This window comes from Aotus nancymaae, unplaced genomic scaffold (assembly GCF_030222135.1).
Source record: "Aotus nancymaae isolate 86718 unplaced genomic scaffold, 86718_ANA_hifiasm-v0.15.2.pri h1tg000009l, whole genome shotgun sequence".
In the NCBI taxonomy this organism is placed as follows: Eukaryota; Metazoa; Chordata; class Mammalia; order Primates; family Aotidae; genus Aotus; species Aotus nancymaae.
Genome location: NW_026988420.1, coordinates 11,213,449 through 11,230,171, shown reverse-complemented (window position 1 = coordinate 11,230,171; position 16,723 = coordinate 11,213,449). Strand labels below are relative to the sequence as shown.

The 16,723-nt window shown below is 40.3% G+C and overlaps 1 protein-coding gene and 1 pseudogene across 4 annotated transcripts in view; both read right to left on the bottom strand.

The window, feature by feature from the left end:
- LRCH1 (leucine rich repeats and calponin homology domain containing 1) overlaps positions 1-16,723 on the bottom strand; it is a 212,739-nt gene that overhangs the window by 109,358 nt on the left and 86,658 nt on the right. For all 4 annotated transcript variants that reach the window (XM_012465166.2, XM_012465163.2, XM_012465165.2 and 1 more), the window contains exon 2: positions 724-868. In XM_012465166.2, coding sequence (XP_012320589.2) covers positions 724-868 — 145 coding nt within the window. The remainder of the gene's footprint in view (positions 1-723; positions 869-16,723) is intronic.
- On the bottom strand, positions 11,702-12,939 carry LOC110569385 (translation machinery-associated protein 7-like; annotated as a pseudogene).

Below are 16,723 nucleotides of genomic sequence, written 5' to 3'. Positions count from 1 at the left end.
AAGGATTTACAATTTGACCAGAGCATCCAGCTGCAAAGTCTAAAACCAAGGCTTTAAAATAACTGATTTTCTTAACTTCAGAGCCACTCAGGAGCATTACTGCGTTATACCATGTTATGCATAATCAATCAAAGCGCATTACTAAACCATGCTCAGCAAACACTGACCTAAGTTGTAGGATGGAGAGATAGACGGCAAACTTTGTATCTGGCTAGAGTTCTTCAGTGCTCCTCCTTAACTTTCTTAAGAAGGCTTAAAGTGAATGGGCTCAGTTAGTACTAGCTAGCAAAACCCAATGCTACCAATAATTGCCAAGATCACTCAAGCTTTGTCTATTTTTTTTTTTTTGCTCCCAGTTTGTCCCGACAACCAAACCCTTTTTCACTTCCTTAATACTTCCTCCTCCAAAATCTACATGAATGCTTGAAGACAACATAACTACAAACTTACTTACAAATACCAATTAGACAAAGAGAATAAATGATTTAATCATTTTTTAAAAAAACCTTTGTCATATTGCCATTCGGGGAAGTCTAGCACCAAGAACAATATTAACAACGTTACAAATTTATTAGAAAAGTTATTTCCTAAAAGACCTTTGTGTGATCTACATCAAAGAAAAATCAAGGATTGCAGAGAGGGAAAAAACCTGATAGAAACGAAAGCATAATACCTTTTTATTTCTTCCATTGAATTTGATTGCAACTTTTATGTTTAACCTACCTCAAGTTCAGGTAAGTCAGCATCTGCAGATTAACGATGGCCTCAGGAATGACTCTGATACAGTTGTGATACAGATTAAGAATTTCCAGTGATACAAAATGGCACAATTCCATCGGAACTTCCACCAGTCTGTTTTTAGATAAATCTGTGAGAAAAGGAGAGAATATTTTCTCAATAAAATTTGAACAAAATCAATACACTTTTATTAACCACGAACACTGTTTTTCTTAACGTTATACATTTTGACCAACATTATCATTTTTTTGCACCTTTGTTACTACAGCATTGCGATTTCTACTTCTTTGCCAAATTCTGGGACACGTGGGATTTGGAAAAGTAAAAATACTGCCAAAACCATTTCGCTCTCTAAAGAATTTTCAGTGTATCTAAAAATTACTTCCAACTCATTCTACCAGACAAGTATGTAAAATGCTATCCTCGAATATATCTGAATACAAATATTTACCAAAATTATTAATTCAATTTTGCTTCTGTTTTTTTGAGACAGGATCTCACTCTGCTGCCTGTACCAATCTGCAGTGGCATGATTCCAGCTCACTGCAATCTCAACCTCCCGGGCTCAGGTGATCCTCCCACCTCAGCCTCCCGAGTAGCTGGGACTAGCACTACCATGCCTAGCTAATTTTTGTAGGAACATGTCTTTTACATCCTTTATAAATGAACACATAACAGACAATAACCAAGTATTTTATTCACTAGAATTACTGAGAGCCTATAATATATAAGACTGAGATAAACTGTGTCTATTAAGAACCGACACTATGAAGCACAGTCAGCAGTAAAATGACACCACTGGCCAAATGTATCAAAGACAGCAATCAGTCCACAGAGCAGTGTAACCATACGGTATGATCTACAGTATTACCATCCCAATGATAAAATTATGCAATAGTCCTTAATATCTTCATATCTAAATAGTCTTTAATATCTTCATATTGAAATGAATGGGAGACATGACTGTCAAATTCCACAAAACATAAAATATAAGGAAAGAACCACCACTCTTGAAAACAACTCAACAATAATAGACAACCTCACCCTGTAGCAGGAGGGACTCAAACAGTAACTGAAGATTTTCAGTAAATAATACGTAACATATATTTAAGGAACCACACCTTAGCCAAGGAAGGAGAACACAGAAAATATAAATATGTCAATATCACAGATGAAATAGACATTAAAGGGCCACCTTCCCTCCAATAAATAAATACACAAGTAAGCAAAACCAGGACTAGATGGCTTCAGAGGGAGAATTCTAAAAAACTTTTAAGGAATAATTCTGATTATATTTAAACTACTCCAATCCATATAAAACAAAGGGAGGTTTTCCAATTCTTGTTTAAAAAGTAAGATATAATATTGATACTATATTGCATATTTAAAAAAGAAGGTGCACAATATTTAGAAGGGAGATTCATATCCCTTCTAAATATTGATGTAAACCCTTAGTTTAAAAAACAGCAAACAGAACCAGGCACAGGGGCTCACACCTGTGATCCCTGCACTTTGGAAGGACGATGTGAGTGGATCACCTGAGATCAGGACTTTGAGACCAGCCTGACCAACATGGTGAAACCCCCCACTCCCGTCTCTATTAAAACTCAAAAAAATTAGCCGGGTGTGGTGGCGTGTGCCTGTAGTCCCAGCTATTTGGGAGGCTAAGGCATGAGAATCACTTGAACCTGGGAGGCGGAGGTTGCAGTGAGCTGAGATCGCGCCACTGCACTCAAGCCTGGGTGACAAGAGTAAGACTCTGTCTCAAAATAAAAAATAAAAATAAAAAACAGCAAACAGGAATGAGCAGCATGTAAAAAGATTAACATACCCCGAAGGAGTGGAGTTTATTCAAGGAATACAAAGATATATATACTTTAAGTTCTGGGATTCATATGCAGAACATGCAGCTTTCTTACATAGATACACATGTGCCATGGTGGTTTGCTACACCCATCAACCCGTCATCTACATTAGGTATCTCTCCTAATGCTTTCCTTCCTCTTGCCCCCCACCCCCGACAGGCCCCAGTGTGTGATGTTCCCCTCCCTTTGTCCATGTGTTCTCATTGTTTGACTCCCACTTATGAGTGAGAACACGTGGTGTTTGGTTTTCTGTTCCTGTGTTAGTTTGCTGCCAATGATGGTTTCCAGCTTCATCCATGTCCCTGCAAAGGACATGAACTCATCCTTTTTTATGACCACCTAGAGGATCTTACACTATCAAAACAATTCACCTTATAAATAGACCAAAGTGAAAAGGTATAAGATTATCTCCAAGGATGTGTAAAAGGCATTTAGTAGAATACAATATTCATTTTTAAACAGACTTATTAAGGGATATTTTATATATTTTACACACACCAGCAAAATGGAAATTATTTACGATCAAAGCAAAAGGGCAAAATCCCCAGCAAATCTTAAGGAATATGAAAAATTTATATGAAGAAAACTTTAAAATGCTACTAAGTAATACAGAAAAAAATTTAACCTAATTGAAAAACATATTCCATCCTGTTAAAGAAGGCAAAATTTTAAAAGGTAACAATTTCTCAATTATATAATTTAATACAATTTAAACAAATTTATAAATATAGTTCTAGAATTTAAAAAAATTTGTTGGCGTTATTACACAAGTTGATTCTAAAGATCACATGGTAAAATAATGTGAAAACAGTAAAGTATTTCTCAACAAAAAAGAGCCCAGAGGGGATGAGCCCTCCTAGATATTAAAAAAAATCACAGAGCAGTATGGTGGATAGATGGGAAGGTCAATGGCATGAATTCCCAAGATGGGAAACAGGTCAAGATACATTGATATGGAAATCAGGCCACAGACCAGACTGGTACTGATCTGCACAGCAGGAGGTGACCATCAGGCCAGCAAGTGAAACTTCATCTGTATTTACAGGCACTCCCCACTACTCACATTACCACCTGAGCTCCGCCTCCTGTCAAATCAGCTGGAGCATTAGATTCTCATAGGAGCACGAACCCCACCGTGAACTGTGTATGCAAGAGACCTAGGTTGCCTGCTTCTTATGAGAATCTAACGTCTGATGATCTGTCACTGTCTCCCATTCCCCTCAGATGGGACCATCCAGTCTCCCACTGATTCTGTATTATGGTGAGTTATATAATTATTTCATTATATATTACAATGTAATAATAGAAATAAAGCACACAATAAAGTAATATGCTTGAATCATCCCAAAACCATCCCCCACCCGGGTCCGGGGAAAAACTTGCCCTCCACAAAACCAGTCCCTGGTGCCAAAAAGGTTGGGGACCACTGAAGTACGCAATAAAGGTGGCATTTCAAATCAACAGGGAAAAGACACAAGGCCAGTAGTTTGAGAAAACTGGATAGCCATCTGAAACGAACAACAACAGCAAAATGATGACTACCTATCTCACCCTTTTTATCTCAATAAATTTTAGATGAATCAAAGGATCAACTGTGAATTGAAGCCGTAATGGCACCAGAACAACACATGGCTGTGTTCAGATCTCAAAATGGGGAAGGCTTTGCATGAATAGTTAAAGCAAGAGTGCCAAATTCCACACACATATGAAAGTATGACATTTTAAAACAAAAACTTCACCGTAAACATGTATGACAAGGAATAGGGGAGAATGGAAAGCTCTACGATTCATAAACCCAATAGGCAAATTTTTTATACACAGAAAGAGCTTCTACAGTCGACAGCAATGAGACAAATCGTAAACAAGAAAAGAAAAATGGATATGAACAGATGGCTCACAGAAAATGATATACAAATGGCTCTTAAGCATATGAAAAAAGGATCAACCACACTCAAATTAGAGTGATACAAATTACAAGTACATGGGATAGTATTTTTCACCTATTAGAATGGTGAATATAAAAAATCTGATAAACACATTGTAATCCTGAGGACATGGTGATGTGAATGAAAGACATTTTGGTAATATCTATAAACATTACAGATGCACATATACTTTAACCTAGCAATCTTTTTCATCTACAGATATTCTTATACATATGCAAATGACATATTTTTTAGCATGGTTTTTTTCTTTTGTGTGTGTGTGTGTGTGATGGAGTCTGTCACCCAGGCTGGAGTGTAGTGGCGTGATCTCAGCTCATTGCAACCTCCACCTTCTGAATTCAAGCGATTCTCCTGCCTCAGCCTCCTGAGCAGCTGGAATTACAGGCATGTACCACCACGCCTTGCTAATTTTTGTATTTTTAGTAGAGACAGGGTTTCCCCATGTTAGCCAGGCTGGTCTTGAACCCCTCAGGTGATCTGCCCACCTCAGCCTCCCAAAGTGCTGGGATTACAGGCGTGAGCCACCAGCCTGGCTGGTATGGTTTCAAACAGCAAAAGATGGAAGGCAAATAAAATAGAGGACTAGTTAAGTATTAATATACTATTAACAAACATCATAAATATGCTAAAATTAAATTGATCGATATTAACATAATATGAATTCTATTTTGTGTGATGGAATGTAATATTAAATATTACATTCCATAATGGAACACTAATACTATGCAGTCATAAAAATGAATGAAGCCACTCTATATATGCTGATACAAAACAAACTTCAAAATATATTCTAAATGTTTTTAAAAAGTGAGTTGCCAGACAGTACATATAGTATTTGCGGTTTTTAATGAATATTTCCATAATTAATGTAAGTAGATTATCTCTGGAAGGCTACACAAGAAACTGTTTAAAGTGGTTGTTGAAGAAAGGATCTCTGGCTAGGCAGGCAGGAGTGAACGGGGGGAAGACTTCTCACTGTAGATACTTTTGTGCCTCTTGAAATATTGATGTGTTGCTTATTTGATTATGATATGTAAGATATACACATTATGACATATGTAATTGTGTGTATGCATATATACACATCTCTGTCTCATTCTCTCATCAGTATTCTTATTCTTTCTCTACACGAATAATTCTGTTTCACTTAAAAAGAATTAAGAGGCCAGAGCAAACTGTGAAGTTCCTCATATTAAATTAAGAAAAATATTGAAGCAAGCTTCCTTTCATGAATGTTTAGAATCTAAATAGAAAAGAATTCCAGAAGTCTCTTGTGTTCTTTCTTCCCGAAACTCTTTACTAGATGCGGAGATCTTGATGTGCTACGGTGCCGGAAACTTGCCCAGGAAACTTACATGTGTCGTTTCCTTCAGGTTCAACTCACACAAAGTTCCACTGAGGGTCCAGTTTACATTCCAAACTTTACCTTTCCTGAGAATTGCTAGAACTATACTATCTAGTTGAGTGACAAGGACATAGAATATATGTGCGTAGAATATTTCAGTAACTATTTTAGGTAATGATAATGTTTTTGTGATTTCAGTGTCACTAATGTTTCTTTAAGCAAGAAGAAAGTAGCAGTTTTTTAGTAATATTGTTACACAGCTACAAACCTTTTTTTTTTTTTGAGACAGAGTTTCACTCTTGTTGCTCAGGCTAGAGTGCAATGACATGATTTTGGTTCACTGCAACCTCTGCCTCCTGGGTTCAAGCGATTCTCCTGCCTCAGCCTCCAGAGTAGCTGGAATTACACACCCGGTTAATATTTGGTATTTTTAGTAGAAACAGGGTTTCATCATATTAGTCAGGCTAATCTCAAACTCCTGACCTCAGGTGATCTACCCCCTTGGGCCTTCCAAAGTGCTGGGATTACAGGCATGAGCCACCATGCCTGGCCAGCTACAAACCTTTTAAAGGGCAATGGTACATCAAATTAATAAGAGAAACCACTCTAACCTAAGAGCAGAAGACCAGTTTTAAATCTACAACCACCTGAGATGTTTGAGAAAGTTATTCAATTTTCTAAGCCTCTGTTCCTGAATAGGTAATATTAAAGTATATAAAACCAGATGAGTTCTAACATTCTTTTCAAAGTTAAGATTCATGTGAATAAGTCAAATGTATTCTGAATTCAAATATTTTAAGTCAAAAATATTGAAAAATCCAAAAAATTTTCTTTCATCATCATAATTAATAGCAGCAGTTAAATATCATAAAAAGTTATACAATGCAAACCCACAAATACTGTAATTAAATATTGGTACATTATTTTAATGAATTTGACATTTCACTGTAGCATATATATTCCATCCTATAATCTAAATTTTTAAAGTGTTCTGTTTTCAAACTTGGGAAAAATGTAATGGTAAGACAAATAAATTACAAAATGACTTACAAATTCAGCTAATATTCACTTCTGGGCTAAATTTACTAATGGCATCATTAATAATAATTTGCTAAAAACATGCTAGAATAATGCTCTAATTAGTATATAAGTCTGCTATTTTCATTACCATTTACAATACAGATTATATTTGCTCTCTCCCCTTCTTTTCCTCCACAATCTCCAGATGTGAGGGGAAACTCTGGTGTTTTGCCTTCCAAGTAATTTCTTTCCTGGCTGGCTGACTGCATCCCAGAAGCAGCTGTGCTAAGGGCTGGTCAGAGCCTCTCAAGAGATGAGATTAGTCATCTTGTGTCTTTGAGAACCCACCATGGGGAAGACACCTAGAAGGGAAGGGGAACTCAGTCTGGATCGAGATGTTTTGACTCTGATAATCCAGAATAGATAATCCCTTTACAAACAGTGGGAGCAGAAGATATACTTACTTGTTCAAAATTTTTTCTGTTCTGATAACCAAGAAATAAAACAGCATCTGGTCCCTCTTTAAAAGAGAGAGAAAAAGAGATAGATAAATGAATCTAAAACTTAGTCGAATTAAAGACATGAGAGGGCAGTCAGCTCATGGTTCACTGAGAGATATGAGCATTCCTAACTCTGCCTTTGAAAGGGCAGAGCCCTGCCAGAAGGCTCCACTCACAATGGCAGACACATCGAGGTGTGAGTAATGAAGGTTCTCCCACTCAGGAAAGACAGAAGGAATAAGAGCTCATAGATAACAGGAAAATGTTAAAAAGGCAATTAGTATCTTTATCTTGAATGACCAAATAAGAGGGGGCAAATGGGCCAAGGGCTGTGAAAAGACACAGTATGGTCTGAGTGACAGAAAGATAAGTAAGCTTTGAAAAGCTACAGGTACATGCAGACCAAGAATTTGTGTTTGTCTTTGTGATGTATTGCTCTAATTCTATTATAAATATGCTCGTATCGAGGTGTTAGTGATTAGGCTTATGAGCTATTTCCCTAAATACAACATTTGTGTACTATTTCTCAATCTTGTTAGCACACTGGAATCATTTGGAGAGTTTTTGTTTGTTTGTTTGTTTTTTACATCCTAATGCCTGGAGTTCATAGCCAGAAACTTTAGAGTGTGACTTGGACATCAGGATTCTTGAGATGTCCAGTTGATTCCCACTGTGCTATGTATGGGAAACCCAGGTGAGCAGATGACACAGCCTATTTCAGCTTTCTCTACCTAAACCAAGCCTCCACAGATGCCGCTCTCCTAAGGACAGAGGTAGTTCCCGGAAGGGGTCTGGTTTGAATACCAGGCTAGTACCTGAGAAATAACCTAATTTGGGAAAGAAAATCTTACCCAATCCAGAATTAAGCATTGCTAGGTTAGATTCTTACTCTAACTCCTCAGCCAGTTTCTGATACAATCCGAGCAACAGGAATCTGACCTGGAATGGAGCTTTGCATATTTTGAGTTGTCCATGATCGCAGAAAATTTGCAGGTTTTTTTTTCCCCTCATGTAATCCTCATCACAACCTAGTGAGGCAGGTCCTGCTATAATTCCCAATCACATGCAGGCAGTAACGACCAGAGAGGTTGGGTAACTTCCCCAACGACATGGAGTTAATCAGCAGCAGAGCCAAGAACTAAAGCAGGTTTGTATGACACCAAAGTCCTGTCTTAAATCCACTGATTCTGCCTCCTAGGACTCAGCACAGGCAAGATCAGTTGTTCATGTGGGTATAGCTTGCTAAAAAAAAAAAAAAGAGAGACTGACCCATTTCAGGTGCCTGATCACCAGGCATTAAAACGATTCTATATCTCTGTACTAAAAGTAAATGACCTCTGGCCAGGTCCCTAATATTTTCTCCAGAAATAAGAGCCCATATCTTTAGTGCCATGTATCCTCCATCCAGCCCACAGTGGGCACTGTCCTTTCCTGCTGGAATCCCAGCCTGGGTCTATGCCTGCAGCGTGGAGCTGGGTCGCCACAGCTGAGTCTGTGCAATAACACCTAGGCAGCAAACCGGAACCCCAGAACCACGTCCTCCCCACGTCCGCCTCTTAATTGAAGCATTCACATGAAAGCCGTGCGGCCAGAAATAAAACAATAAGAGTCAACACTGCCAAGACAAGCTTTGCAAATCCCTAAAATAAAGTAGTCAGATGAATAAAAATAAGCAGGGTAGGGTAGAAAAACAGTCAATGGAATCTGGTGTGCAGTCAGCACGATTGGAAGCACAGTGTTGTTTTTGTATGAAAAAGGAAAGTGGTGTCTCAGGAGGATCTGGACGAGTTCCCCAATCTCCAGCAACAACATCCTGAGTTGTCAGCCACCAGAGCCACCGAGCAGTCGTGCTGACAGACCAGGACAGCTGGGAACCTCGTTTGCAACATCTTGTTTTATGGTCGGAAGAGAAGATCTCATTGTGAAAGTCAAAATCATTACCAGTCCTACAGAGCAAGACCAGATGACACCATAAACATGTTATCACGGAAATTTGATTTTAGAATCTTAGCGCTCATCATGATGGCTCAGTATCTGGGTAAAAGATGAATCTGTCACTTATTAATCTAAAGCCCTGGCCCACCACAAAGTGCATGGAACCCACTGTTTCCCCAGTACTGATGGGACTGCTCTGTTATCTCCACCCTCTTGCTGCTCTTCCTGGGACCACTGCCTTGGTGGAGATAGTCCTTGGGTAGAGGTAGGGTATAGGGTCACCTGCCCTCTTTGGACAATCCATCCCCATCTTCACCTAGGCAGGCAAGGGTCTTTCTAGAAGAGTCTCAGCTACATCTTTCTATCTCCATTTTGAACTTCCTCTCTCAGCTCCGCAACGTCATTGGTGTCTGATCCTCATTTCCCACTCCTCTAGACACCCCACCCAGACCCATGACTCAGCACCCACAGGGCACACATTCAGAACTGCCCTGCAATAAGGGAGGGCTACCCAGCCAATAAAGCAGAACCCACAGGCTGACTCATCCCGACTCTGCAGACAAAACCACCTGACGCTTCCAGGGTTAAATGGGCAGAAATATTAAGCGGTTCCCCTACAAGTTTTGAGTGAGGCAAGATCTCAGCCTGCATCTCTTAACAGATCAACAAAGAGGTCAGGTCAAACAGCAGAGATGTGATAATTATCCCATATGAGGTCTTCCCTGATCACCTACTTAAAACGTCTTTCATAACCATCTTAAACTTCTTCCTCTGTTCCATATTTTCTTTTTATCTTAGCACATAAATAACCTTCTAACATAGCAACGTTACTAAATTACTACATGTAGCAATTTAGTGTGTGTAATTTAGTCATGTAGATAGAGGTGAATTTTCTGTCTTCCCCTCCTAAAATGTAAGCTCCATGAAGATTAGGATCTTTGTTCATTGTTGTACAGTAAGAGCTTAATAAATATTTGTTGAATTACATATTTATTACTAAAAGTAAGTGACCTCTGATCAGTTCCCCAGTATTTTCCCCAGAAAGAAGAGCCCATGTCTTCAGTGCCATGTTCCCACTCAGCCCAAGATGGGCACCGTCTTTCTGCTGGAAAGCCAGCCTGGTTCCAGGTCCTCAGGTCAGACAGCTTGAGTTCAAATTCTGGTCCCACCACTTAGCTGCATGAACTTGGAAGCAATTATTTAATTTCTCCACACCTCAATTTCTGCATCTGTAACCTGAGGATATTCTAGTACTGGCTCCACTGAATTAGTGAAAGCGTTGAATGGGATGATACACATAAAGCCCTTAGAGCAGTGCCAGTCAGAGTGAAGCACTCTAAGAATAACCTCTATCATTATTATGTTAGCTATTACTGGGTTCCATGAGACACAAATACATAGTTCTGTATAGTAAGTGAAAAATCCGTAAGTTAGTTTGAAGGTTCCTCTTTCCACTAAATTAGTACTCAACTTACCTGACAGTTTCCTCTAGCTCCATTCAGTGATCAGTGTACCTATTCCCTCACTCATTGTAGTGCCAACTCTATGTGCTTGGTTCATTTGCACCTTATCAGCATTGGGAAGAAGAAGTGAGATTTTGCATTCAAAGCAGTTAACAGTGTCTGGAGCTTAACATATGACAGATAAAAAAATGAAATATAATGAGGACACCAGGCCTCCTGTAATAATCTCCCAGTGCAGAGAGGGAGACACACAGCTCATGACTTAAATTCTAGAGAGAAGTGTGGGAAATAGACATGAGTACAGATAACTGCAGGGATGTGGGTCCCCAAGGGTGCAGAAGAGCCCAGAGGGCTTCCTGGCAGTACAACACTGCTTGGGACTCTGCTCGGGACAGGGGTCCCGAGACCCTGGGCAGGGAACAGGGGTGTGTGTTGGACCATCTTCCTGGCAGAGCAGGCTAACAGCAGTCATGCAGATAGCATGAGAGGAGGACAGGAGACTTGGGATTCTCTGGGGTGTGACAGGGAGGGCAGAGGCCTCAGAAACTTTCCACTGTAAGGCTTTAGAGCTCAAATAGTCCTTCAATTACACGATTAAGTACTTGAAGTGTAACCAATACCTTGTTGCCTGACTAAAGCTGAGCAGCTGGTAACAGTCTTTTACCAGCCAGTGATAAAGTAATTCAAAGAAGACTAGTTACTAGTTAAGGGATCCGACAATTGCTGCAAGGTGAGTAATTTGGGAAATGCAAAGAAAATGAATGAATCCCAAGGATGCTAGGAACATTGACCTTCTGCATGCCCAAATTTACATCACTACGCTGGGATCAGAGAAGAGAGTGGGCCTCTCTACAGGAAGACAGAAAAAAACGCAGAGAAGCAGGCTGTGTGGACTCTACGGCTGCTGCCTTGCTGGTGTTTTATCATCATCCCAGGATTACAATCAAGAATGAAACAAGGCACTGCTGCGAGTTGCTAACTACATAAATATTGAAACTCTCAACCATAAAAGAAATGTTCTTTGCTGGAAAAGAGAAAGACTTTCATAATAAAAATGACCAAACCAGAAAGTTTTTTTTCCAGGATTTTTATCTTTGCTGGAAGCTTTTGAAGTGTAATACTGTAAAACAGCCTATTACACTTCAGTTAACCATAATCCTCAGTTACTTAGATTTTCTTTTATTATATCCTTCACAAATAACAAATACAAACATAAGGAAAGCCAAAACTACCCACCCCATGCAAAGGTCAAGAGAATCTAGAGGTTTTGCAGTAGATCCAATACGTTCACATACGTGATTGATTTGATTGCTCCTATTTAGAAAAGCCTTTTAGTGGCATACCAAACTTTTAAAAAATTTTAATACAATGTGTAGTAAATAGTCTTAGGCATGAGGCCATGTAAGATACTCGGTTAGCAAAGATAAAATTGTTGTCCCTCTTTTTTTCTTCCTTTCAAACGAAGTGGTTTAATTTCAGGTGATACAAAGTTTAGGGTAGAACAAGGACCGAAGAGCAGACTCTGGCAAGATTCTGAGCTGGTTTTACTTTAAATTCACAGTTATGGTAGGAATGACTTAGTGAAAACAACTAAAGAATTGATGAGCTACTGTAAGATTTTTTTTTTTTTACAAAAGCTCTAAGACAACACTTACTTCCAGCTGTAGGTGGCAAAAGATGTTCTGGCAGGGAATACAGATGTTTAAATATGGATGAAATAAAGGGTCACCATCTCCTCAGGGCCAAGGAACAGCTGACTTTTTGCCAGATTTCTTAATCCCACCTGTGGCCAGGGGCCCCTTCCCCGCAGGCTCGCTTTTAGCTCCTCGAGTTTCTTCTGCTCTTCTTTTTGTTTCTGCTTGAATCCTGATCTTCCTCATCCATCTCCTTGGCCTGCTTCTTGGGCTGTTTCAGGGGCTTCCTCTTGCCACCTTCGCAGCCAGACATGGCGCCTGCCACGCCTTCCCCAGACCCTGCCACCAGCAAAATCTCTTCTTAAGAGACTTGCTAACTTGGGATGGAAATGTATCAGCATGTATTTTAGGGACTCCCAAGATAGAGAAATGAATCCTCCCCTTTACCTGGAGTAAATGATAGTTCTACTAGCCAGAATACCCACTACTCAGGTTTTCCAAATACTTGTGTTAAACGTAAAGTAGAATGAAGGCAATCGCTATCATTTTGAAGTAGAAGTCATGCAGAATTCACAATTTATACTATACGGTATTAATTACATCAGTAATTGTTAAATTTCAAATGAGGCAAAAATTCAAAAGCTATTGAATATTTCTGTGCCAGTTTTAACATATTGCTGAAGAAGTCAAAGGAGGAATCATTGTCACAAATTTTATCCAAAAAAATAGTAACCCTCAAAGATATTGCCAGTGATATTTTTAAGTAAATATAATTCAGAAAATTTAAAGTTATTTATATTTAATGTCCCATAAGAAAATGAATTTTATATGAATCGATTTGCAAATCCATAGTAATTTTCTTATATATAATACAAATACTATATTTGTCATAAATATTTTATATGTATAAGCATGTCCAGAGCCACCTAAATTATAATTTCACCTATATGTCCTTGGAAACCAGATATCATTTGGGGCAGTGTTTAATTCAGCTTTGTTCTCTTTTGGATAAAATAAGAACTTGAAATTTTAAATGAAGCCTAGAGTTTAGGAGGCTGAAATGGGCAATTAATTATATTTTTCTGTTTTGTGAAAGCTTCTTCTTTATAGTCACTCAAGGAATACTTGTTTTGTACCTACTATGCACCTGAAATAGTTCTAAGCAGTGGGCAAACCCAGCAGACGCTGGCAAAGAACTCACCCTCCAGTGGGGTGACACAAACACGGATGACAAGTAAAATGCATGGCATGTTACAGGTTGGTAAGTGCTAGAAAGAAAAAGACGGAATAAGAACTAGGAAGTGCGGGAGAGGCGTGGCAATTTTAAACAGGGTGACCAGGGAAGGATCCACAACCAAGGTGACATCTGAATGCAGAGCTGATGGAAGGAAGAAAAGAAGGCATGGAATCCTTGAGGGCTGAGCCTTACCCCGAGTGACAGCGAGCAGAAAAGCCCTAAGGTAGCAGCAGGGTAGCATACTGCAGGGACACCAGGGAAGGCTGTGTGACCCCAGTGAGGGAACAAGGGTGAGAAAATCAGAAAGAGAAACCAATGAGGTCATGGAGTAGGCAATCACAGAGGGCTTTCTGCTGCTGTAAAACTCTGCCATTTCCTGGCCATTGGAGGGCTTGGAGCCGAGAGTGGCTCACATTTTCATAGGCTCTTCTCGTTAGATTTGTGTTTGAAATCTAGGGCAGGCAGGGAGGCCAGGGAAGAGGTGACAACCCAGGCAATGTAAGATGGCGGTTAGACCTGAGTGGCAGACTGGAAGTGACAAGAAATGGTCACATTCAGGTTGTATCTTTTGAAAGTAAAGCCAACTGAATGTGCTGAATAGATGGGGATTGAGAGGATAAAAAAAGTAGTCAATTTTGACTCCAAATTTTGGCCTCAGAGATTGGAAGAATAAGAATGGAGTTGCCACCCTCAGATGTGGAAGCCTAAGGCAGATATTGTGGGGCAGGTCAAGACTCATTCTGGAGATGCAAATGTTTAGACACTGGTTAGACAGGCAGGTAAGGAAGTGTTCACAGCTGGAGCTCGGGGACAGCATGAGTATAAATGGCATGGAAAGACATAAACTACAACGATCACCATGGGGGTGAGTGAAGGTTAGAGACGAGGGTCATGCACTGAGCCCTGGGATATTCCAACCTACACAAGCAAGAAGAGGAAGAAGACTAAAAGGGAGTGGTCTGTGAGGAAGGAGGAAAACACAGGCAAGCCAGGTCCCTGGACGCCAAGTGAAGAAAATATTTCAAGGAGGAGGGAGTGCCCCACTGTGCCTATGGCTGCTGCCGGGTCAAATCAGCCAAAGACTGAGAAATAACTGTCAGATCCAGCAAGTGGAGGCCACAGGTGACCCTGAGAAAAGCAGTGGAGGGGGAATGAATGTAGGAGCAAAAGCCTGATGCAGCTGGGTTCAGGAGAGAATGGAAGATTACCCAGAATATTCAAATTCACAGAGATAGAAGGTAGAAGGATGGTTGCCAGGGGCTCGGAGGAGGGAAAATGGGGTGTTAATGTTTAATGGGTGCAAAGTTTCAGTTTTGCAAGATGAAAACATTCTGCAGATTGGTGGCATAATAATGTGAATGCACTTGACATTACCTAGCTGCACACTTAAAAATGGCTGAGATGGTAAGCTGGATGTTGTATATATTTTACCATAATTAAAGCTTTAAAAACTTTGCAAAGAGAGAGATTGAAAGGAGAGGATATAAGTTATAATGAGTATAGGCAAGTCAAGGCAAAAGACAGCCCAGAAATGGAATGGAAGCTGGAGAGGAGCATGGTACCAGGGGAAGAAATCGGCATGTTTGTATGCTGATGGGAATAGCTTGGTGGACAGGGGAAAACTGACGATTCAGAAAAGAAAGGAAACAACTGAGGGAGTGATGTCCTTAAAAAGGTGGGAGGGGGCTGGATCTTTCAAGTGGAGGTGTGGCCTTCCCAGGCACGTCAACAATTCCTCTGCAGCAAGGGAGAGTAGCCAGCAAATGCAGACAACTGAGAAGATACGGTGGCAGGCACACAGGGATGCTCCCTCTGATTGCCTGCAAGCGCAGTTAGCTGAGAGGCAGGGATGGAGAAATGTTAAAAGTTTAAATGCAGGAGAAAGTGTGAAGTAGTGAACAGACTGTGGGAAATTCCCTGCAGAAGAGAAAGGCAGTGTGCGTGCTGGGTGGCAGTAAAGGCCCACTTGAGCTAGTGGTTATGAATTGAAAGTAAGGCCTCTGGGATGGCCACAGTGCACACTGGTGCCTCACTGAAATGCATGTACTTCACTGGGTTCACTTGGTTGTGTTCAACCTGATTACCTTTGCTTATAAAAAAACCAATCTTGGGCCGGGCGCAGTGGCTTAGCCCTGTAATCCCAGCACTTTGGGAGGCCAAGGAGAGCGGATCACAAGGTCAGGAGTTCAAGACTAGCATGGCCAACATGGTAAAACCCCGTCTCTACTACAAATACAAAAAAGAAAAAAAAGATTAGCTAGGCATGGTGGTGCATGCTTGTAATTCTAGCTACTCGGGAGGCTGAGGCAGGAGAATTGCTTGAACCTGGAACCGGGAGGTAGAAATTGCAGTTAGCTGAGATCGTGCCACCGCATTCCCCTAGTCTTGGCTACAGAGCGAGATTCCATCTCAAACAAACAAACAAACAAAAAAAAAAAACAATCTTTATAGAGACAAGTGCAACTTTTAAAAACCACTAGTTTATATTCTACAGCTCTGGTCCCTGAGCATATATCTAACTGTTAACAGTCAAGAGAAGTCATTCCCTGTAAGCCTGCTCATCAGAAAGTCATAGAGGCTGAAGGGAGGCTCACACTGGCTACCTGCTACCTTCCCAACCCTTCCCACCCCAGAAAAAACCACCCACACATTTGCTCACTCACTCAGTCATTGATGGATGTCTGCTGCAAATGACATACCATGCTAGGTATTACAGACACACATGAATAAGACTCAATTCACAACCTCAAGTAACTCAGACTCTGACAGGAGGGGAGACAAGTAAACAAAAGAAAATGTACGAAGAGTTGGATCCACATTTAGCACCATAGTTAGATCTCAACTCTGCAAAGGTTGAGAAAGGCTTCAAAGAGGCATGGACCTGTAAGCTGAGTCTCTGGAGAAGTATTTGGAAGTTTGTCAGGATGGAGTGGAAAATTCACTCCAGATTACCTGGGTGAAGAAGGAAGGAAGGGAAGAGCTCATTGAGAACTGTGACTGGCATTACAGCTGGAGACATGGAATTAATGGCCAGTAGGGA